This window comes from Ochotona curzoniae, unplaced genomic scaffold (genome assembly GCF_017591425.1).
Source record: "Ochotona curzoniae isolate NIBS_2020 unplaced genomic scaffold, NIBS_Ocur_1.0 contig_2404, whole genome shotgun sequence".
In the NCBI taxonomy this organism is placed as follows: Eukaryota; Metazoa; Chordata; class Mammalia; order Lagomorpha; family Ochotonidae; genus Ochotona; species Ochotona curzoniae.
The window spans coordinates 7,526,484-7,549,459 of NW_024465451.1; the positions used below are offsets into that span (position 1 = coordinate 7,526,484).

Here is a 22,976-nt window from a genome sequence, read left to right on the forward strand (position 1 = left end):
TCCTCGACTGCTTTCCCGGGCCACAAGCAGGGAGCTGGATGGGAAGCGGGGCCGCCGGGATTAGAACCGGCGCCCATATGGGATCCTGGGCGTGCAAGGCGAGGACCTTAACCACTAGTGCCACCGCGCCGGGCCCTGCAGCCTTTTCTTATAACCTATTTTCCAAAGTAGCAGACCACCATTTTTGTAGGATTTGATTTCCTTCAAAGCAAATGGACATGTTCAGCCCATGTGGAATGGGAGAGGCGTACGAAAGGGTGTAAACACCAGAGAGGTGGGGTCCCTGGGGCTCCCCGAAAGGGGGCCTGCCACATGCTCACAGGCAGGGCAGGGGGCTGCAGGGTACACCCCACCACCAAGTCCCGGCTGCTAAATGGCAAAGGAGACACTCCACTCAATGTACTGTTCAACCCTTTAAATTTCACACAATAAGGATGCTTTACTTTCAGATATAAATCAAATTTATTTTCAATTCAAAAAGAACAAAACAGTGAATTTTTAAAAAAGGATGGCATTTTAATAGCAGAAGAAAAGCTAAGCGGGAACAAAATAACAATTCCTCTTAACGCAGTCATCACCAAGCTCAATAAACCTGTTTCTGTTCAGTCCTCACTTACTTCAAAGGGGAGTTTCCAAAGCTCTTCCTCCTGCACAAGCAGACACAGACCTACGAGCCAGGACGCAGAGCTCTGCCTAGCCAGCTTCCACGGGCCCCAGAACACAGCCTTCGCTCGGCCTCTCTGTGCACACAATGTAGAGCCCTGCCCAGCCAGCTTCCATGGGCTCAGAACACGGCCTTCACTTGGCCTGTCCATGCACACGATGCAGAGCTCTGCCCAGCCAGCTTCCATAGGCCCAGAACACGGCCTTCGCTCAGCCTGTCCATGCACACGATACAGAGCTCTGCCCAGCCAGCTTCCATAGGCCCAGAACACGGCCTTCGCTTGGCCTGTCCATGCACACGATGCAGAGCTCTGCCCAGCCAGCTTCCATAGGCCCAGAACACGGCCTTCGCTCAGCCTGTCCATGCACACGATACAGAGCTCTGCCCAGCCAGCTTCCATAGGCCCAGAACACGGCCTTCGCTCAGCCTGTCCATGCACACGATACAGAGCTCTGCCCAGCCAGCTTCCATAGGCCCAGAACACGGCCTTCACTTGGCCTGTCCATGCACACGATGCAGAGCTCTGCCCAGCCAGCTTCCATGGGCCCAGAACACGGCCTTCGCTCGGGTGCACATGTTGCAGAGCCCTGCCCAGCCAGCTCCCATGGGCCCCAGAACACAGCTTTCGCTCAGCTTGTCCATACACATGGAGTGTGCTGCTCTAAGCCTCATCCCGAGGAAAACTCCCCTCAAGAACAACTTGGGCATCACCGTCACAAGGTCCTCCCAGGCTCCCAGTTACCATTCTCTGTGCCCCCCCAGCACAACGTGAACCCCTTTATTACATCTCGATCCCCATGGCCCAGGAGTCTGGGCCCAGCATCACTGGGCTCCCTGTCCAGGTACACATCCCAGACCCACTGCACCCGGATGGACAGAGCGGGAGGCAGGGGTTTGTGGGTACCCTGAAGTTCTTTTCCTCACTGCACGGTAAACTTCCCCTAGGGTTTTCCATTCTCTTTCATCTTGAGTCCATCATAGGCCTCTGTACCCAAAGGTAATGATTATATAAAAGATAAAAACTTTTTAAATTCCTGGAAGGATAGACACTACATAAATTAACAAGTTATCTGGCAGGCCGACAGTGGCACATACCCATGTAATATTTCAGTTCTTCACAATTAGAATATTTACCTTTGGAGATAGAAAAGCATGAACATCTGGAAAAATGCACATAAAACCCAAGAGATGATATATACTGGGGTCTGCAATTTTTTAAAAAGCATACTCCACTTTTGCAATAAGCAGTAAAAAGCTATCTTCACTTTGGGGGGAAAAAAACCCCTCTATGTTTCTGAAGCCCCTTTTTGTCTAATGATCAAGATTCTACAGCCACTCGGGAATTCAAAGTCCTAGAAGTATCATGACCATTGTGCAGAAGGCAGCAGGGGCCTCAGAAGTGCTGCCTGGACCACTTGGCGCAGGGCTGCTACACGGTGCACTGCTCTCAGGCCCAAGCCGGGCCAGTTCCAGCAACCACCAAGGACAAAGCAGCAGGAACCACCACTCGTGCAGTACCACCGCCCCCTGGTGGCAGCCTCCCCGTCGCTGTGAGCTCAAGCAACAGGTTTGAACATGTTTTCCAGCAGGATGACCTTTATTTTTTTAAATCATCAAAACCACTCTTGGCTTTTGCCAAGCAGTTGGGTCGAATGACAGGAATACACGGACCCAGGACCTGTTCTCCCCTGACTTGGAGCTTCAAGAACTGCCCAGGGCCGCTGGAGCTCTTGTCCTCAATCTTTCCTTCCCTGATGATCTGCATCCCCGGAAGAACACCCAGATCCCACGTTTTTGCGTGGGCCTTTCCTGCTTCCTCTCACCCCTGTGCTCTTCCTGGAGCTGCAGGAACAGAAGTGCATGGCCCAGGCACTCAGCCTCGAGGAGGCCTGCAGCAGCACCCACACCAGCACTCCCCAACCCCGGGCCTCAGATGCAGGCCCTGGTACCGCAGGTGGGTCAGGCCAGGGTGCAGCATTTTCAGAGAAACCATCAGTCTCCGAGCATGGTGCCTCAACCTCCAGAGACACGAGGCTTCCTCACTCTTCCAGGAAGAAGGCGACTTTCAACAGGGTATCTGCAATAGGAAGAGAGAAACACTGGGGCCCACCACCTCTCCTGAGAAGGTACGGGCACCATGAGGGTATCTGGCCAGATTCCCTAAGAGGTGAGCCGCGGGGAGAGGGACAAAGGGGTGCAGACAGAATGAACAAGATGTGGTACCCTGAACGAGGTCTTGATGCTCGCCTTCTGAGATCCGGTCCCAGGCCCTGGGCAGCGCCTGGATGCTCGCCAAGTCTCCCCATCGGATGGAGGAGAGGAGGGCTTTCCTCTTCAGGTACCTTCCCCGAGTTAAGGACTGCTCACAATGAAAAGGAACCATCTCCACGAGGAAGCACACCATCGCAGAGCCAGAGGGAGCAGCCCAGCACAAGCACAGCCAGGGCACGCTCCCCCAGGCGGCCAGAACTCACCTGTGATGGCAGTAGTTTTCTTCTTTTTTAAAAGATTTATTTATTTTCATTGGAAAGTCAGATTTACAGAGAAGAAAAGACAGACAGAAACATCTTCCATTCCCAGGTTCACTCCCTAGATGGCTGCAACAGCCAGAGCTGAGCCAATCTGAAGCCAGGAGCCTCTTTTGGGTCTCCCATGTGGGTGCAGGATCCCAATGCTTTGGGCTGACTTTGACCGCTTTCGCAGGCCACAAGCAGGGAGCTGGATGGGAAGTGGAGCAGCTGGAACACAAACCGGTACATATGTGGGATGCCCACGCTAGGAGGTAGGGAGGATTAGCCATTGAGCCAATGTCCAGCCCCAGCTGTGACATCTTTACTAACTTAGCCATCAGATTCAAGGAAGCAATGAAAGCCAGGTCTCACCCTGGTAAGGACAAGAGAAGGGGTCAAAATGACACACAGAGCAGTTGGAAAGCAGCGGGAAGTCGGAGGACACACACTGCAGCAGAGAGGACCACGGGCAGTCCAGGTGCCAAGGCACGGCAGAGGGGAAGCAGACCGCCCCGCCCGCTGGCCCGGCCAAGGGAGAGCCAGGAAACGCTGGTGCAGCCAGAGGACAACCCTGAGGGCCAAGGGCCGGATTCTGAGCTTCACCTCTGCTAGCCCAGTAATGTGGTCAGAATCAAACTGCCCAAAGATTCACCTATGGGACTGAGGTCCCGGTCTGCAGGCAGCCCGAAGAGAAAGCTGCCTTACGCAGGGAAGCATGCAAGAGGTTGCATGTGAGGAGGACGCCAAGTGAGAGGAAAGGACCTGGCCGGTACCTTGGGGGACAGAGAAGGAAAGAGGCACCAAGGAAGCAGGACTGCAGGGCTGAGCAGCACCCGGTGAGAGCTCTGACGGCCGGCCGGGGCTCCTGCGCAGGCTGCTGCCATCAGCACTACTACTACAGTCAGGAAGGAGCAGGGGGCGGGGAGGGGGTCTGACAGGGTGGGTGCCACAACTAAGGAAGAGGGCTGAAGGGCCAGGTTAGATCGGCAAGCTCGACTTGGAACCTGCATTCACAGGCATCTGTAGGAAACTGAAATGCCAGAAGGATCAGAGGCGACAGTCGAGGTTGCGCCTTGTGAGTCATTCGCGGGAGAGCAGAAAGGTGAGCTGGAACGTCAAGCAAGAATCCAGAGAAAAAGGCCACAGCTTTAACCCACCGGGCTGCCAGCTTTCACCCTGGTCCCCCGAGGACCTTCCCCAGAACACAGCCTGATGCCATGAGAAAGTGATCTCTACTGCAACACTCAGGTCACCCCAGCCGACTCCGGCTTCCTGCCAATGCGTACCCCAGGAGGAGGCAGGTGCCCTCACACGCGTGGGATGCCTGCACAGAATTCTGGGCTCCTTGGTTTGGACCAGCCCAGCTCTGGCTGGTGTGGGCATGTGGGAAGTAACCCAGCAGATGGAAAATCCCTCTCTCAAATTACATAAATAAACATGCATTACCTGCAGAGTCTGGCCCCCTCCCCAGCAGCCCCATGGCCTGTGAGGCCCCCTCCTAGCCTGCAGCCTGCTCTGAGGGGTCCACCCATGCTCTCAGTGCAGAGCCTGGCACTTGATGTTCCTGGCACACCCCAGACGACCACACGGTTCCCTCCCTCGCCCATTTAAGATCTTCGTGCCAAAGGCACTATCTCATGAAGTCTGCCCTGAACACCTTATTTAAAGTTACAACACCCTCCCAGAAAAAAAAAAAAACAAGGCCACAAAACAACACAAGAAACAAATCAATAAAATAAAGTTGCAACCCCAACTCCATAGCACTCACTGCCATCTGACCTTTCATACGTATCTGTTTTAACACCAGTCTCCAAGCACCGAGAACAGGACCGGGCAGGGAACACCTGCTGAGTGTGGTACTGAGGACACCCTGTGCCAAGGGACTTGGGAGGAATCCACAGTCAAGTCCCCATGAGCAGCTGCGGACACCATGTGAAACCCAGACCAAGGATACGAGGTTCGGAAATGTCGGTCAATGTCCTGCAGCCATTCTAGCATGTCAGCCACCGAGGGGCTGGCCGCCGAGGGCTGCAGCACAGCGTCGAGGTCCAGCGTGTTGGCTTGTTGCCCGTACACTTCAAACACTTGCTCCACGTGGCTGCTGACCGCATCGCGTACCTTGAGCAGGGCAGCTCTGGGGGAGAGAGTCTGACATCAGGTGCCTGCACCCTGAAGCAGGTGCTGGGCAAGGGTCTTGTTGATCCCTGCTGTGGCGGCACTGCAGGATGTGTGGCAGCATGCTGGCTGCAGCCCGCTGGGCAACAGCAGCTATGCTGCCACCCTGGCCTAGTCACAACGAGCAGTAACCACTCTTAGAAGCCGCCAAATGTCTCCTGCCAAGAACCCACCGTGAGGCCACTGATCTAAGACCAATGACAACAAAGCTGGTGGGTGCTCAAGAGTCAAGAACATGGGGCCTGGCTAAAGTCCTTGCCTCGCATGTGCCAAGATTCCATATGGGTGCCGTTTCTAATCCTCAAAGCCCTGTTTCCCATCCAGCTCCCTGCTGGCAGCCTGGGAAAGCAGTAGAAGATGGCCCAAAGCCTTGGGACCCTGCACCCATGTGGGGGACCTGGAAGAGGCTCAAGGCTCCTGGCTTCAGATCAGCTCAGCTCCAGCCAATGCAGCCACTTGAGAAGTGAATCATCGGATGGAAGATCTTCCTCTTTGTCTCTCCTTCTCTCTGTATATCTGACTTTCCAATAATAAGTAAATAAATCTTCAAAAAAAAAAAAATCAAGGGGCCCAGCGCGGTGGCGCAAGTGGTTAAAGGTCCTCGCCTTGCACGCCCGGGATCCCATATGGGCGCCGGTTCTAATCCCGGCAGCCCCGCTTCCCTTCCAGCTCCCTGCCTGTGGCCCGGGAAAGCAGTCGAGGACGGCCCAAAGCTTTGGGAACCTGCACCCGCGTGGGAGACCCAGAAGAGGCTCCTGGCTTCGGATCGGCATAGTATCGGCCCGTTGCGCTCACTTGGGGAGTGAATCATTGGACGGAAGATCTTCCTCTCTGTCTCTCCTCTCTGTATATCTGCCTTTCCAATGAAAAAATAATAAAAATAAATCTTTAAATAAAAAAAAAATCAAGAACTGAGGCTGCCGTTAGATTTCTAAAACAATTTTTCCATCTTAGTAAATTCCAATTCCCCACCAGCTTTTGGAGGGTCCTTGCAACTTGAAATGGAAGGTTTAACCACAGGCACAAACCAGCCTGGACAACTGCAACTGGACACAGAGGCTCCCCAGCCGGGGTGAAGGCTCCAGCTCCTTGGTCAGCCACGCTTGGCACCTGCTGGGGGTTTTGTGCCCTCCTCTGCACGATGGGGTGAGGGAACATTAAGACGGTCTCTGGGCCCAGAGCTGCAGCACCGGGGGCTGGGCTACCACAGGCATCCCATAGCGGACCTGGCTTCTCCGATCCAGCTCCCTGCTAACGCGCCTGGGAAGGCAGCCCAGGAGAGCCCCAGTCCTTGGACTGCAGCACACGGCTGGGAGGTCAGGAGGGGGGCCTGGGATGGCCCAAACCAGGCTGCTGGGGCCATGTGGAAGGTGAACCAGGGGATGGACGATCTGTTCCTGCCCCTATGTAATTGCTTTTCAAATAACTATCTTAAAAATGCATTTATTTGTATTGGAAAAGTAGATGTACAGAGCGAAGGAGACAGACACGAAGATCTTCCATCTGCTGGTTCACTCCCCATACAGCCACAATGGCTGGAACTCAGCCAATCTGAAGCCAGGAGCCTGGAGCTTCTTCCAGGTCTCCCAAGCAGGTGCAGGGTCCCAAGGATTTGGGCCGTCCTCTACTGCCTTCCCAGGTTACAAACAGGGACCTGGATGGGAAGTGGAGCAGCTGGGACTTGAACCAGCACCCACATGGGATTCCAGCATGTGCCAGGGGAGGGTCAGCCAACTGAGAAACTGTACCAGGCCCTCAAATTACTATCCTTTAAAACGATTCTCTGAGATAATACACAGAAAACTCTTAGTTCTGGCACCCGCTCCACCTACAGCCTAGTTCCTCGCTGCCTTATATTACCAATGAAAACTACAGGAGCCCAATAAGCCGTCTCTACTCCTTGTCCCTTCTGCTGGTAACTTGTACCAAGCCCACCGCTGCTGCCCCAGGTCTTTCGACAAGGGAAATGTCAGCAACCAGGGGCCTTTCCCAGAGTCCACCCAGGGCAGCAGACGGAAACGCGGGGGGAGGACAGGGCCACCCTCCAACCCAGCCGACCGACCCTGGCCGGCTGACTGCTGCCCGGTCCCCACGGCCGCTTACAGCCTGTCCCCGAGCTGCTCCAGCACGGCGTCTCCGGCCTCCAGCTGCTTGCGCCGCAGCCGCTCCTGCAGGTCCGGGAAGGCCCGCAGCGCAGGCACCTGGTCCAAGCGGAGGCTCTGCGCCGCCCGCAGCTGCTCGGCCAGGTTGCTGAGCGAGGCCAGGAGGGGCTGGCAGTCCCGCACGGCGTCCTGCCACGAGCCCTGCTGCTCCCGCACCGCCGGGAAGCACTTCTTCAGCGCTTCCCGCACGGCCAGCAGAGACCGGTCCGCAGCCATCTCCCCCGGGGAGCCGAGGCGACGGGGCGGCAGCGAGTCAAGGGTTTCCGAGTCCCTTCCGACAGCAGCTCCCGTGCAAGGCGCTCTCGCAGCGCAGGAACCTCGCTCCTCGCCTCGCGGCGGGAGTCGCCTACTTCAAACGGAGCATTCCTCGTTCCCCTCGGAGCCCTCCTCCGGATTCGAACTCGTGGCTCCGTTCCTTAGGGGTTGGTGCATTCCCTACACCAGCTGGGCGAGCCAAGCAACCCGCAGGGCGGGATGGCGCACCGAGAAACCGCGGCCTTTCGACCGACGCCCGGACGGCCGCTCCTCAGTGTTTCACCTCAGGCCTCCGCGGAGTGGGCCAAAATTGTCGTTGGCCGCCATGACTTCTGGGCGCTGTAGTCCTACGCGTGGATTGGCTGCCAGAGTGAAGCGCTTCTTCGTGATTGGATGTTACGGCGCCGTCCTAAGACGGCGACTTCTCATTCGCCAGCCGGTGGTGGTTGAGTTTGAATTGAGGGCGGTTGGGCGCGGAGCCACACCTTCGCAGCCGGAACGCCGCAGCTCTTCCTAGGCCTCATCTCGGGAGCTACAGCTTCTCGTCTCGGTTCTTGGGTCGCTCCAGACCCCGAAGGAAGGGTGTCCATTCCGCCTCTTCGCCTCCGCCCCTCGCGGCGCCGAACGCCCCCAAACTCTTCCGCAGCCCCCTCCCGCCTTGTGGCTTGGTCCCCTGCAAAACGCCATGGCGCCCAGGAAGGGCAACAGTCGGGTGACCAAGACCAACTCGCTGCGGAGCCGGAAACTCGCCTCCTTTCTTAAGGATTTCGACCGGGAAGGTAAGGGGGCCGAACCCGGGGTGCTGGCGGGATAGGGGCGCTTGCGGCACGCGTCCACCCGCCGGGGTGACCCGCGTCTCTGTCCTCGCGCAGTGCAAGTCAGGATCAAGCAGATCGCGTCCGACAGGCAGAACCTCCTCAAGGAGGTGGACAACCTGTACAACATCGAGGTCCTCCGACTGCCCAAGGCGCTGCGCGAGATGAACTGGCTCGACTACTTCGGTGAGCGGGGCGCGACCTCCCTCCCCCCGGCCTGACCCCACGCGCCGACGAGCAGTGTCCCCGTTAGAAGGAGGACGAGATGAGGGCACAGAGAAGTTGCTGACTTGGCTGCAAGCATGCGACCCTCGCTGTCACACAGCAAGGGAGGGTTGGTTAGCAGGAGGAGCTCAACTCATCCCGCAGTCAGCACGCACTTGCCTCACGCACTGCCTAACAGATTGGGGCCGTGGCCGTGGGTGTTCCGTCTGGAATCCATTGCGAAGCAGGGTGTGCACAGGGTGGGCGCCTCAGCCCTGGGTTGGGAGCGAGCTGCTGTGATGCAGCTGGGAAGCAGCTTCGGCCAAGGTTCGCGCTATGTTTGGAAGGATGAATTGGACGGGCGCGGAAGAGGGTTTCAGTCCATCCCCAGCCTTATGCCCCTGGCACGTTTGGGGCATCATGACAACGGGCCATGAGAGAACAGGCTCAAGCTTGGTGAAGGACCAGGCTGGGTGGGGAAGTTGGTAAGGGTGGGGCCAAGGAGGAGGGGAGGTGTTTGACCATTCACAGCTGATAGTAACTAAGTGTAACATTCTCTTTCAAGCCCTTGGAGGAAACAAACAGGCCCTGGAGGAGGCAGCAACAGTAAGTGACAGACTTATTTTTGAGCTGTTTGTTGTCCAGTGTCAGCGATCTAAAGGGTGGTGTGGAAGGGATTCCCTAAAAGAGCTGTTCCCTATTCAGGTGCGTGGGAAAGTTACATTTGAAGCAGGATGCTGAGTGTGTAACTATGTGAAGTCCAAATAGCTTTGAGCCCTAAAAAGAAAGACGGGTCTGTTTTTGGCGGCCTTACATCCTGTGCTCATAAACTGAGGAACCTGCTGGATGATGAAGAGGCCACGTCAGCCATGAGAGTCATGTTCTTGGGTCAGACCCCTGACTCTTCCCCACCTGCTCCTGGCAGCTGTACTGGCAATGCAGGCAATAAGATGGGGAAGCAAAGTGAAGACCTGGAGTCTGCCGTGGCTAACATGGTAGCTGTGAGGCTCAGGTAGTTATTAACATTAATTAATAAAAATTCATCTGTGGGATGGGCATTGCGTATAGTGGCTTAAGCTGCCGCTTGGAGCACAGGTGTACCGTCTCTGAGGGCCAGTTTGAGTCTTGGTTGCCCTGCTTCCACTCCACCTACCTGCCGATGAAAAGACCTACATGAGAGGCCTGGATGGAGTTCTGAGCTCCTGGCTTCAGCCTGGCACAGCGCCAACTTTCTCAGGCATTGAGGGAGTGAATCAGTGGATCTTTCTCTCTCTCTCTGCCTTTCAAATAGATAAACTCTTAAAAAAGAGAGAGGAGAGAGGAAACAAAACAGAAAATTAAGAAAACAAAAAAAATTATTTTCCTCTTGCAGAAAGTTGAGCACTTGCCCATTAATGGGCTTAATGGGGTCCCTTGCCATGTGAAGTTCATGAACAATCTGTGTTCATGCGCACATTCGAGTATCCTTCTGAGAGAAAAGTTTATAATCACTTCATGAGCTTACAAAGTGATGAGGTGTAACGGGCTGATCCTCCGCCTGTGGCGTCGGCATCCCATATGGGTGCTGATGGATTCACAGCTGCTTCCCTTGTAATCCAGCTCCCTGCTAGTGGGTGTGGGAAAGCAGCTGAGGATGGCCGAGTGCCTGGGCCCCCACACACCCATGGGAGACCCAGAAGAAGCTCCTGGTTCCTACTTTGCCCTGACTCAGCTGTGGCTGCTAAAAAAGTGACCCCTCCACCCCCCAGATCTACTTGTCTTTGCTAAGTTGATGAGAATCCTTTGGGGTCTGAGGTCTGGAACTGCATTGAGTGTGCACAGTAGCACCAACCAGGAGCCTTCCATCAGCTGTGCGAGTTAGAGGCAGTTGTGGAGCAGGTGAGGATCTGAAGATGAATACTGTAGGAGTGGAATGGGGATGATTAAGGTACCAAACCAAGAATCAGCAATGCTCTTCTTTTTGAGTGCTGACTCTTCGGCAGGGGTTTGCTTGACTCATGTTGTTCAGTCCCCAATGCACTCCAGATCTGATGTGAAAACTTGTACCTGGGATGAGTTAACACTCGTTAGGGAACACGAGTTACCTGCCTCCACCTCAGACAACAAAGAACTGCAAGTCAGGGCTTCTGATGCAACACTGAGTGTGGTTGCACCAATTGGAAGAATCCTAGGCTTTGTTAGCGTGATTCAAAGCTCAAGAAAGGGATGACAGAGTGGACAAAGGGTGGGCATTTGGTTACAGCAGCACGTTGACGCTTTGGACGCTGCAGTCTGTCTCAGTGCCTGTCCGACTCTGGGTCTGACTTCGCTAATGATCCAGCATCCTCCCAATGTGTGCCCCACGAGGCAGCAGACGATGGATCATATATTTGGGTCACTGCTCCACATTCGGGGGGGCCCTAATGATGTTTCAGAGTCCTGGCATCCATCTGGCCCAGGCCCAGCTGTTGGGAGCACCTGGAAAACAAACCAGCCAGTAGGAGAGATCTCTTATCTGCCTTTCAAAATACAATAGACACAAAAGCTCCCAACTGGAAAGTGTGCCAGGAGCTTCACTTGGAGGCCTCCTAGACCTGGCGTGTAATCCTTCTGTGAAGGGTTATGACATGGAAGAGAGCAAAGCAGAATCTAAAGGAAAGAAGCCCACGGGGCAAGATTTGGAGGGAGTCTGGAGCAAGTTCCAAGTCTCCTAGTGGAGGCAAGAAAAAATGTTGAATATGTATGCAGTGCTAACAAAACTCTGTAGCGACGGAAAGCCTCTACTGTTTCCTGCGGGCTGGACAGGTAGGTGTCCTCTGCTGAGCATGTAACAAAATCACAGACATGCAGAAGGAAAGCAGGACTTAGCATTAGCCATCTTTTTGTTTGTTTTGTTTCGTTTTGTTTAATTTATAATAATTACATGATTGATCAGGGTGGGAAAGATCAAGGTTTAGGGAAAATTGAGTGAACTCGTTGTTTCCAAATTTGCTGTTTCTTGTTTCTGGGGGAAGGGGAGAGACAAAGGGGGAAGCCATACACAACTTTCCAGACATCCCAGCATCCAGGGATGAGGAACCGCCACCGCATATCAACCCAGGGCCTCAGTGTGCACGTGTTCCAAGGGTTCTGCCCAAGTGGTTTGGAGAGTTCTGAAAGGCTGACGGTTTCACCAATCCAAGGATGAATCCACCCTGCCGATGTGCACTGGCTGACACAGTAAGCCTCGTCTCCACCAAGGTTTTTTGCTGTCATTGTTTAACTGGGATAATTGTCCAGTTTGTTCTGTCTTGCTCCTTCTGCCATAGCACCAAATGAACTGCCTTATTCTTTTACAGCAGGGCCTGTGTCCACTGCTCTGCCTTTTTCACTAAGTAGGACATGTTCTTGTAGGTCAGCCCTAAAAGGCCCCGGGCCAGGCGTCCCAAGCCTCGCTGGATCCCCCATCCCCGGGCTCATGAACCTGGCACCCACCTCACAGGCAGGCCCCAAGTCCTGGGCTAGACCACCCAGGTCCCTCTGGATCCCTCACCCCTGGAACTCATGAACCCAGCACCCGCCTTACAGGCGGGCCAAGAGACCTGGGCCTGGTGACCCAAGCTCCTCCAGATCCCCTATCCCTGGGGCTCAAGAACCCCGGCACCCCCCTCGCAGGTGGGCCCGAGGACCCGAACCTCCACCGGATCTCCCAACCCTGGGGCTCATGAACTAAACATACACCTCACAGGCAGATCCTAGGACCTGGGCTAGGAGACCCGAGTCTTGCCAGATCCCCCACCCCTGGGGCTCACAAACCTGGCCCCCTACCACGCAGGTGGGCCCCAGGACTCAAGCCAAGCTACCCGAACCCTGTCAGATCCCCTGTTCCTGCTGGCACCAGACTGGCATGACTTGCCTCACCTCAGCATCCACAGTCATACTGCTCAGCCTGACCTGGTCTATCCTGCCCCTTGATCCAGCTCCTGCTGGTGGATGCTACAGCTTAACCCAGCCTAGCCTGATTGCTGCCCTGGCCCTAATGTGAACTGGCTGATGTTGTTGCCTGATACGGCGTTTCCTGTCATGGTTCTCAGATCTGCCAGGGGATGTTATGAACTGGCCCAGACTGGTCTATCCCCAAACCTGACCCACATGTATGCTGGTGGGTACTATAATCTGGCATAGTCTGGGCTGCTCCTTGCCTTGCTTCTTGCACTCACCTGCAGGAACTGCGTCCCGATGAGGGAGTTTCCAAAGCTCCTCTATTGTGGCTCCTTTCAGTGGCAGTTCTTGCACAAACTAGTGGGTTCTTGGCCCAGGTTAAGCCGTCTTATTTTAAGGCATGGTGGGAGGCCTCCAGAAATCCATCCCCAGGTGCAACTAAGGGCCGGTTTGGCAAACAGGCTTTTTTTACCTAGATCAGCTCAGACCTGCTGTGTTAATGCAGCTACATGGTAGGTAATCCATGGCTTGCTATCAGTGATAACCCCATAATGTGACTGTTGTTTCTAGAGTTGGTGGGAAATTGATTGGAATGTCACCACTGTGTTTAAGCAAATTGTTGTAGACATTATTAATCCATACGGCGTTGCTTTCTTGTTAAGCCCAGATAGCCTCAAAATCCTCTAAATCACCTAGAATGATTACTGGAAGCCCTCCCAACCCTCTGCCTTTTGTTTTGTTTTCTTAAGATTTGTTTATTTGAAAGGCAGACTCAGAGAAGGAGAGTAAGAGAGATTGGCGTTCTGTTCCCCAAGTTGGTCAGTAGTGGGACCTGGATTGGGTCAAAGCCAGGAACTTGGAACTTCATCTGGATGACAGAACCCAAGCACATGGACCATCTTTACTGCTTTCCCAGGAGCGTTAGCAGGGAACTGGATCAGAAACGGAGCAGCCAGGACTTGAACCTGTGCCCTGATAGAGGATGCTAGTGTTGCACATCATAATTTGAGAACGGCACAGTGCTGGCCCTGGAGCCTTTCGGAAGGACCTAAGAGCATCACAGAGAACCTTACTGAGAACTTTTTAGAGTTACCCCAAAGAAACGAGAAGTCTGGGACAACACCAGGTATCACAGTAGAAAATTTGTATTGCTTGCAAATGGGATGTAAGCAGGTACAGGCACTTTAAAAAACTATGTACATGCTGTCAAAGCTGAAAATGCTATGGCATTGGTATATGTGTAAGACAAGAATAGGGCGGTTCAGATAGCAGTGTTTATAAGAGGAAGCACCTGTTGATGAAAGAAGGGACATACCCATTGTGATATAGTCTATAGTAGAATGTTATATAGCCTGAAAACATGAGGTACAAGCTGCGTATATTTGCATGTGTATATGTATGTTTCAGCAAGTGGAATGATCGTGGGTACAGCTGGTGAGCGAGAGGATTAAGAGACTCTGGGAGAGGGACATATTGTAACACTTAACAACCTTGGGGATCACATGGTGGATTTTTGAAATTTTCTCCATAAAATGTTGTTCCTGAGCCTGGTACGGTGGCCTAGTGGCTAACGTCCTCGCCTTGAACGCAGCTGGATCCCATATGGGCACCAGTTCCCATCCAGCTCCCTGCTTGTGGCCTGGGAAAGCCAAAGCCTTGGGACCCTGCACCCACATGGGAGACCTGGAGGAAAGTTCCTGGCTCCTGGCTTTGGATCAGCGCAGCACCGGCTGTTGTGGTCACTTGGGGAGTGAATCATCGGACGGAAGATCTTCCTCTCTGTCTCTCCCTCTCTCTGTATATCTGACTTTGCAATAAAAATAAAATAGATCTTTAGAAAAAAAAAATGTTGTTCCTCACATTTGATGCTCTCTGGCTTTGTTTGTCACAGGCTGACGTGGATATCACAGAAATAAACAAACTGACAGCAGAAGCCATGCAGACACCCCTGAGGTCTGCCAAGTGTGAGTACTGCTCCAAACCTGCGTGCAGTGGACACAGCCAGGGCTGGGGAGCCTGGCCGGCCGCTCAGCAGATCATTGCTTGCGGGACAGATACTAACCAAGCTTGTGAGACCACAGTGTGAGCTAAAGTGGAAAAAAAGAAAAAAAAAAAGTCAGACATTGATATCTGCTTGCTTTCCTCTGGGGGTAAAGTTGACAAGATTGAGAGATGCGAAGATGAGCAGTAGCAAGTGAGACCTGCTGGTGTGATCAGTGGGGTGGCAGAGGAGGAATGTCCTCTGTAATTCACGGGACTTAGTTGAGTTGAACTCAGACACATCACACACTTAACGCCGAGTTACAGAAAAAGCCCATTTGTTATCAGCGAACATAGGAAGGGGCAGGAGGAATTGTAACATAGACTTGATATTGTCATCACTGAATTTGGTAGCTGTTTAAATCTGTTGAGTCAGTATTAGTCTTTTAATTCTTATGTTTAAGAAATATAGGTTTTTCTTTTAATCTTACCCCACGGAACAAATGCACTAATTTGAACCAACAGTTAGTTGTTGGCTGGGCTTTGACTGCTTTGTAGGCTGTTCAGTGGTAGAGGGGTTACGTTGTAGCTTAGAGAGTTAGGATGCCTACATCCTGGGTAGAGTGCCAGTTTGTGAATACTTGCTATTCCACTTCTGAGCCAGTATTCCTGCTAACATTCCTCCCTGGGAAGAGTGGGAGATGGCCCAGGTTCTTTCCCCTTCTCTCTCTCTCTCTCTCTCTCTCTCTCTCTCTCTTTCACTCTGCCTTTTAAATGAGTAAATTTGGTGCATCTCAAACATGCCTCGTATTCCTTTTCCTCCCAAGATGAGAATTATAATAATAATCATTTATGAATATATATAAAATTAATCCTGCTTGTTATGGTCTGTGTCTGGAATTGTCCAAGGGTGTGGCATTCATTCATCCCACAACACTTGATTAATACTGAAGGAACAATTCTGGGCCTGCAGTTGAGCAGGAATAAAAGTAGCAGGACTGCGTTCTTGTGGAACTCGCATTCCAAGCCTCATCATATTCTTGTAGCATGACTGCTCCCAGTTAGAGATGAGGGAACCAAGGCTGCCTGGTTAGGGTGATGCACCCCGTTGGCTGGTGGAGCCAGGCGTCATCCTCCTGCTGAATCACAACACTGGACCGGCTTGTCATGGCCTCATGTGGGGTTCCTAACCCCTCTTTGTTAAAACAGCGGGGTTGTCTATGTTGAATCTGTCTCTGACTGCAGTCTAAGATTGTAGTAAGTTTTATTCCTTCTAAGAAATGTGAGTGCCGAAGAGTTTATTCCTATCAGAAAATTCACACTGTTAAAACTTCCTTTACAGCACGAAAGGCAATACAAATGGATGAAATGATAGTGGAAGAAGAGGGAGAAGAAGAAGAAGAAGAAAACAAGCTTAAGAACCCTCAAACTGCAAGAGTAAGTAGGCGTTTGAATTGAGGGTGGGGAGCTAGGAGAAGCAAATACAAAAACACAGAGCTCCTAGGTCCTAAGTGGCCAATGACAAAGGATCGTTGGCATGTGTAAAGAACCTGTAAAACAGGTAGAAGCTCCCTCTAAGGACACAGCTAAGGCCTGTTAAGCTGAGGTCTCATTAACTAGAGGAAAAAACGGGAGAGAACTCCAGGTGGAAGCAAAAGTAACGTCCTGTGAAAGAGCAGCTTGATGTGGCTTATTAGCCAGAGAATAATAGAGATAGAGCAAGACCAAAGGCTGGATGAGGAATGGACACACGGCCTTGTCCTTCCATTCTGTCCGTGGGTACTGAAGTGACCTCAGACGGATGTTCCCGGGCCATGTTCAAGATACAGGGGAAGAGGGGAAAACAGGATGAGCACGTCAACCTGGAGACTGCTAGTTCTTGACCTGAGGCTCTGACACAGCAGAGAAGGGCTGGCTGGAGGTAAATTTCAGGAAGGAGAATGGGTGTGATGAGTGAAGGAGAGGAGAACCCTGAAGTGACGTCGTGGCCTGTAACCCAGGCAGCTGCTGCCCGGTGGAACCAGGGCCGAGGAGGCAGGTGACGGTGCGGGACCTGTCGAGTGTACTTCCCCAGGACGTATACACTGAGCAGGAATTTCAGGGAGAAGCTGGAGCCTGAGCGGCACACTGACCAGCCCCCTCCCAGACCTCTGGGTGCTTGTGCCAGCTAGGCAGCGGAAGAGTTCCTGCAGGGACAGCAGGGTTGGAGGGAGGGAGTAGGTAGATACTCTAGAGGAAAGTGGACTGCTGGGGACTAAGCAGGGAAGCAGGAAGGGCAGAGGAGAGTGCCCAAGGCCTTGAGGTTGGCAGTGTGTGGTTACCACCCAGTTCAGTATCCTGCATGCCGTGGTCCAGCCTTGTCAGCCCCTCCCAGCTCTCCAGGAGGGATCCTCCTTGGGCACCCAGGATGGCCCAAGAGACCCTCATGGCAGCACTTCATGAAAAGCAGTGGGGATACGTCTGGCTACAGGGTTCAAAAGAGATTTACCATTAGTGCTAGCAGAAATTTCTCTGAAGACCTGGATGGCATGAGCCCTTAGCCGATCACGGATGTTGTGAATGTGTTGAAGCCTCTGATTCTGTGAGGGGCCTGAAGTAGTTCTGGTCTTCCTTTCCCATTTTTTTCTTTTTCTTTTTTTTTTTTTAACCCTCCTATCCCGTTTCTGGATGTTTTGCACACTCAGTTTCGTTTGGTTGTGACTGCAGGTCAAAAGGTGCCCTCCCTCCAAGAAGAGGACCCAGTCCCTACAAGGAAAAGGCAGAAGCAAAAGGTAATAGCTTTTCAAGTTGAGGAGTGCAGTTTGGGCCTTACAGGAGAGCAGAGGAGGGCTGAACAGGCGGTGGTGGGTGTAGAAGGAGAGCACCAAGTCGTGAATCCTGTGCCTAAGCCGGGGTGGGCAGTGGTCTGCCCCCTCCCGTTTACTTGCCCGGCAGTCAGTGCCTAGGCAGAGCTGCCTCACAACCAGACACGGAGTGGCTGCCGGGATCCCGGGCCAGGCTTTATGTGCCTGCAGCACAACGCCCACCCTGACCTCTTGTTATGAGGCTGTCTCCTTTCTTGTGGTCTGTTAGCTCAAATGAGAGATCAGCTTCTGGAGGCGGGCTGCTTGGGTGACCATGTCTGGCAGTTCTCTGAACTCCATATCCCCGAGTTTCCACATCTGTAAGTGGGGGTGCTGCCCTCCTACGTGTGAGTTGCTGTGTACCAGGTGCCCGGAGCGGGACGTCACCAGCTCTGCTGCTGCTGCTGCTGCTGCTGTCCCAGGCCTAAAGGCTGCAAACGTGACCTCAACAGCTGCTGCTTCCCTGCAGGTCAAGCCGCAGTCAGATGGTGACGCCGGCTCTAAGCCGACTGGAGTTGTCCATGGTCAGACCAACTCCAGGCCTGACGCCCAGGTTTGACTCCAGGTGAGCAGCAGGAGCGGGGTGTGGGTTCGGTGAGAGCGCAGCAGTGAGCCATGCGTACAGGGAAGGGGTATTTAGGGCGTACTGGGTCCTCGGCCCAGGAAGCCTTCTCAAGGACAGCAGCCACTCGGCCTTCCCAGTGTTGCCTAGCTCTCTGCTGGGTCACCTGTTTGCAGCAGAAAAACGATTCTTTGTCCAAAGAGAGGGAGAAGAAGATTCTGTATTTGTTTGCTCTGTTTTTTGGTGTTTTTTTCTGACAAGTTTTTTGAGCCAGGGAGGTACGTTCCTTTACCCCCGGGAGACAGGAGAATTGATAATGCCTTTTCAGAGACAAGTAACTGAGCTTTGTTGTGCCTGCCATAGAGGCTATTGTTTTACTATTGTTTAAATTGATTACTTGACTGCCTTGGAAGGCAGAGCGGGAGGGAGACCCTCCATCTGCTGCTTTTCCTTCCAGATGGCTGCAGCAGCCAGGACTGTACCAGGACAGGGCCTCCCCAGGTGGATCAGAAGTGGAACAACTTGGGTTCAGACTGGCGTCTTGATAAGGGATACCAGTGTCATGGGTGGAAGCTTAACAGACTGTGCCACCCCGCAGGCTCCCACAGAGGCTAGCCATCAGAAAAGTGGGGGTAGGGAGAGTTCATCACCTCAGAGCATCCCCTGGCAGCTGGCTGATGGGGGGTCCCAGTGATCCCTTTTGCTGGATGGTCGCAGGAAGTTCTGGGAGGATCCTTCACAAGTGGTTACCCCTGGGGAGTGGAGTAAGAAGGGGTTTTTCTCTGTAGGGAAAGTAAGAGTCATTTTCCACTCTTAGTTCTCACTTTACTATCTTTTTTCTTTCTTTCTTTCCACATGAGCATGTAACAAAAGACATTTAGAGGAAATAGGCAGCCACATTTTGAGGGCCTTGAGAGCTTGTGGATTAATGTAATGATGTCATCGCTGATTCCTCTTCCTCTGACCCCGGGAAGTTGTGCCTGGCGGGAGCACCCAGCCAATTTATTTTTGGCTTTGTGGCTGGCTGGATGGCCTGCATCCATGAGGAGCTGAGAGCCTGGCGTTTGCACGGGGAAGAGTTGACTTGTGCTAGATGTATGTTTGGTAATTATGCCCTCCTTTCCCCAGCTGTGTTTAGCCATTAGCTTTAAAAAAAAAAAAAAAGTTTTCCCTAAATTTAGAACTCGCCTTCTTAGAAACATGTGACTCTGAAAACTGCAGGTTGAGGCCAGATGGGGTAGGCAGGGCTCCCTGTGCCTGGTGTCATTCAGTCTGCCAGGCCGTCCTCACAGACTTTCCCGCTGTGCAGAGTCTTCAAGACCCCGGGCCTGCGCACTCCGGCAGCCAGAGAACACATCTACAACATCTCTGTGAACGGCAGCCCCCTGGCCGACAGCAAGGAGGTCTTCCTCACTGTGCCCGTGGGCGGCGGCGCGGTATGCTATCTCCTGGGGAGCTGCTTCGTGTAGCACCTGCCTTTGTGGGCCCTCAGCCACTTCTCTTCTCGGGGACCTTCAGGTTCCCTGGGTCCTGGTCTCTGCAGTCCTGCTATGCTCAGAGGCCCAGGCTAGGTGGGTCCCTGTCCTGTACCAACCTCTGTTGAGCAGCTGCTGCATGCCCAGCCAGCTGTCACAAGCCCCAGGGCACGTGGTTCCTGTCATTGCAGAGCAGGTCAGGAGTCAGTTGGGTTGGCAAGTGTAGTATCTGCAGGAGCTATACTAAGAAGGGATTTGTTTGTTTTTGTTTTGTGTAAGATTTATTTGATAGGAAAAGTGACCAAGATATCTTTCATTTGACTGTAGCAAGCTGGGTTGGGCCAGGCTGAAGCCAGGAGCCTGGATCTCCATCCAGCTCTCCAGTAGCAGGGTTCTCCAGTAGCTTGGGTCTCCTCCTCCACTGTTTTCCCATGTGCATCAATTGGGAGTTGAACTGGCACTCCAGTGTAAGATACCAATGTTACAGGCAGCAACTTAACACGCTGCACCAGCCCCAGCTAACAGGGATGTTCAAGTTGGTCTAGAAAGCCAGGACCATGCCTGCAGCTCTGTGCACCAGTGGAGATTCTGACGCACAGTAGGCCCACTGACTCTGGGTTGCAGAGCCAGTGCCACCCAGGGCTTCTCTCGGATGGGCTCTGCAGGGCTGCCCAAGCTGCTGTGCCTTTGTCCTGGGAATGCAGCCAGCAGCTCAGAGAGCACTGCTGGTGCCATTGTCCCCTGAGGCTTGATGCTCCCCACCCTCTGCCATTTCCCACTGCCACTTGCGGGATGTTACAGGGACCCCTGGGCCCACAAGGATGCTGAGTGGGGGTTGGTGCTCTCGGCGACCTGCCAGTTTCACACAGTCTCTCCTGTACAGAGCGTGCGGCTACTGGCCAGTGACTTGCAGAGGACTGATATCGCACAGCTGGACCCAGAGGCCTTGGGAAATATTAAGAAGCTCTCAGTAAGTCTCATGGTCACCTATCTCCCCGTTAAGTGTGTCTCCAGCAGCTCTTGGGGTGGCTGTCCCTGGGGCCGGGGCCACTAGCTAGACTCCCTCTGCCATCCTTCCCTCAGGAGGCTCACTGTGGCCCTGCTGCCATCACAGCATGGTGTTCAAGTGGGGCCAAGTTTGGTGCCTGCCCCTCGCGTTTCTCCCGTGCACCTGCATCCCCCCTGCACACGTACCCTCCACAGAGAGCTCTTGTGTTCTCACTCAGCAGTGATCTGCACATGGCTGTGGGGAACCAAATCTTAGTCTCAGTACCTACCACAATTTAGCTTCCTGCGTGGGTTGAAATTCTCCAAAGGATTTAATTGACTCAGCTGAACCTCCTAGCTGGGAGCACTTAGAACATTCCTGACTGTCGCAGGCAGTGGGATCTGAGGAGCGGGAGGGCAAAGCTGGTTTCCCAGACACATCACGCTAAGCTGGGCCCCATGCCCACCCCCAGCCGCCCAGACCTTGCAAGTCATCCTCAGGCCGGGCCGAGGGCATCACCGCTCCCAGCGTGCGTCACCATCTCAGCTGAGCTGCCGCTGCCCCTTTGTGCAGATGAGACGCTATTTCAGAAAGGCCCGTTCACGTGTGGTACAAATAGAGCAGAAGGGCTGACCTTCCCTCGGACTATTGCTTGGGGGCACTTGAGTGGCTTACACACGCAGGCCAAGTGCATACTCTTTAAATGACCCACACGTCTGCTTTGCTTTCAGAGCCGTCTCGCCCAAATCTGCAGCAGCATACGGACCCACAAGTGAGACAGCAGGCAGGACCGGGTGCGGCACAACCACAGCAGCTGGGCACACAGACCTCCTCCCCTCCTCCTCTGGGGGCACTGCATGGAGCCTCAGCATCTTTCGCGGCCTGTGCCCAGTTGTTTCTTTTCAAGCTGGCTTGTGGAACAGTTTTCCTGTCTATCCTATTTATCAAAGACCAAAACTCAGCTCGGAGGCAGCTTCATGTTTTGCACGTCTACCTCTCCAGCTAGTTAGTCTGTGGACAGAGGAACTGTAGAATTTAGCCTTGTCTGGGGTTTTGGTGACTGGCTGTCCCTAAGCTCTCTGACCTAGTTGTCCCTGCAAGGTGGGTGGGTTCTGCAGAAAGCTCTTCTGTCCCTCAGGGCCCATGGCCCAGATGTGACTGGAGTGGTGGCCTTACTCCACGTGTGGAGCCTGTGCCCCTGGGCACAGGTGAGTTCTATGAGTCGGCCCTTCTGCCCCCACAGTCCTGCGCTGCGGCCCAGGCACCGGGAGCCGAGTTGTCCCGCAGGCCTAGGGGCACAGTCTCTCCTGGAAGGCTCCGGGGGTAGCTTGTATTTTGTGACATGATCGATCACGTAGTGCAGGCCTGTGCAAACTGATTTGTTTTTAAATTGCTTAGTCTCCTCTTCCTGAGGTTTTTGTACGTACTGTTTTCCTAAATACTGGTATCTGTAAGCTGATGGTTCTGATCCCAGCTTCTCAAGGATACCCGCTTACAATAAACTCTTGAGTTGTTTTTGTTTTTGTTTTTTAGCCACTGTCTGTCTGTCATCTCCCAGCCATGCGACCTGGACTGAGGGACAGTTTAGGGTCCGAAGCCCTCAGAGTAAAGGTCTTGGGACAGCCACTGGTCTCAGGAGATGGGGGAGCCTTGTTTCAGGTGGCGTCTCCCCTGTCTGAAGGCTGGCTCACCCACAGGTCCAGGAACCTGAGCCTCTGGGCGGGTTTCCCGACACCTTAATCCCAGGCCAGAAATGTGCAGGTAGGACAAGACCAGAGTGGGCACAGCTCACCTGGATGGTGAGGGCTGGTCAGCCTGGAACTGGGTGAGGGACAGCAGCGATGCTTCTCAGGGCCACAGTCCTAAGGACCCTGGCACACATGCCGCCTCAGACCGTTGGCACGGCGGCCAAGAACTCTGCCTAAGGAGGACTCGGGGCTGTGCCGCAGCCTGGCTTCTGGATGTGTGCTCTGTTTGAAGCCCTTGGGTCAGTGAGCATGTGCAAAGAACAGCCCTGCCTCAGCCGCCCCCTCCCCCGGCTCCCGCCTGTCTGCATTCTTCAGGAGTGGCTTTGAGAAGAGCCTGACATGGAGGACACAGAACCCAACAAGCTCTGCCCAGACCCAGCTCCCCCCGACTCATTTCACAGCTCTGCCCAAGTTAACCCATTTGTACAGAATGTGGTACACTGCAGGTGCCTAATAAATACTACCTGTGACAGATTGTTCAGCACATTCTACAGGAGGAACCGATTTGGAAGATGGAAAGTTTCCATTCCTTGATTTTTAAGAATGGACTGAACAGTGACAACAAAAAACGGCTGAATGATGTCGGGGCTGGGATGTCGCAAACAAAATAAACCTCAGTGGCAGCCTGCAGATGGCACTTCATGCTCACGGCAGGGGTTGGGTTTGGATGTTTTTGGTGGTGTTGTTTTGTAAAC

At 53.5% G+C, this 22,976-nt stretch overlaps 2 protein-coding genes across 3 annotated transcripts; one reads left to right on the forward strand and one right to left on the reverse strand.

Annotated features, from left to right (window-relative positions):
• Positions 1–1,166: 1,166 nt before the first annotated feature.
• CUNH1orf109 (chromosome unknown C1orf109 homolog) lies at positions 1,167–8,028 on the reverse strand. Of its 2 annotated transcripts, none has more exons than XM_040974235.1 (4): positions 7,453–8,028; positions 5,129–5,308; positions 2,888–3,006; positions 1,167–2,741 (listed from the first exon to the last, which is right to left on the reverse strand). In XM_040974235.1, exons 1-4 carry the CDS (start codon positions 7,725–7,727, stop codon positions 2,704–2,706), a joined length of 612 nt encoding a protein of 203 aa, XP_040830169.1. In that variant the 5' UTR covers positions 7,728–8,028; the 3' UTR covers positions 1,167–2,703. The 2 variants fall into 2 exon arrangements, with proteins under 2 accessions (XP_040830169.1, XP_040830168.1); XM_040974234.1 differs by having other exon boundaries at positions 2,888–3,010.
• Positions 8,029–8,279: 251 nt separating this feature from the next.
• On the forward strand, positions 8,280–22,045 carry CDCA8 (cell division cycle associated 8). Its single transcript, XM_040974420.1, has 10 exons — positions 8,280–8,545; positions 8,639–8,767; positions 9,351–9,391; positions 14,577–14,649; positions 16,008–16,102; positions 17,372–17,436; positions 17,978–18,073; positions 19,380–19,506; positions 20,429–20,515; positions 21,265–22,045. The coding sequence occupies exons 1-10, from the start codon at positions 8,452–8,454 to the stop codon at positions 21,307–21,309; spliced, it is 852 nt and encodes a 283-aa protein (XP_040830354.1). The 5' UTR covers positions 8,280–8,451; the 3' UTR covers positions 21,310–22,045.
• Positions 22,046–22,976: the final 931 nt, after the last annotated feature.

What these genes read in the sequence shown, in the direction of transcription:
- CUNH1orf109 (XM_040974234.1), bottom strand. Translation starts at nt 7,727, where the DNA reads ATGGCTGCGGACCGGTCTCTGCTGGCCGTGCGGGAAGCGCTGAAGAAG. An exon ending in GAGCAGCTCGGGGACAGGCT is followed by an intron (nt 5,309 to 7,452) that starts GTAAGCGGCCGT and finishes TCTCTCCCCCAG; the next exon opens with AGCTGCCCTGCTCAAGGTAC. An exon ending in GCATCAAGACCTCGTTCAGG is followed by an intron (nt 2,742 to 2,887) that starts GTACCACATCTT and finishes TTCCTATTGCAG; the next exon opens with ATACCCTGTTGAAAGTCGCC.
- CDCA8 (XM_040974420.1), top strand. Translation starts at nt 8,452, where the DNA reads ATGGCGCCCAGGAAGGGCAACAGTCGGGTGACCAAGACCAACTCGCTG. An exon ending in AGAACCCTCAAACTGCAAGA is followed by an intron (nt 16,103 to 17,371) that starts GTAAGTAGGCGT and finishes TTGTGACTGCAG; the next exon opens with GTCAAAAGGTGCCCTCCCTC. An exon ending in ACGCCCAGGTTTGACTCCAG is followed by an intron (nt 18,074 to 19,379) that starts GTGAGCAGCAGG and finishes CCCGCTGTGCAG; the next exon opens with AGTCTTCAAGACCCCGGGCC.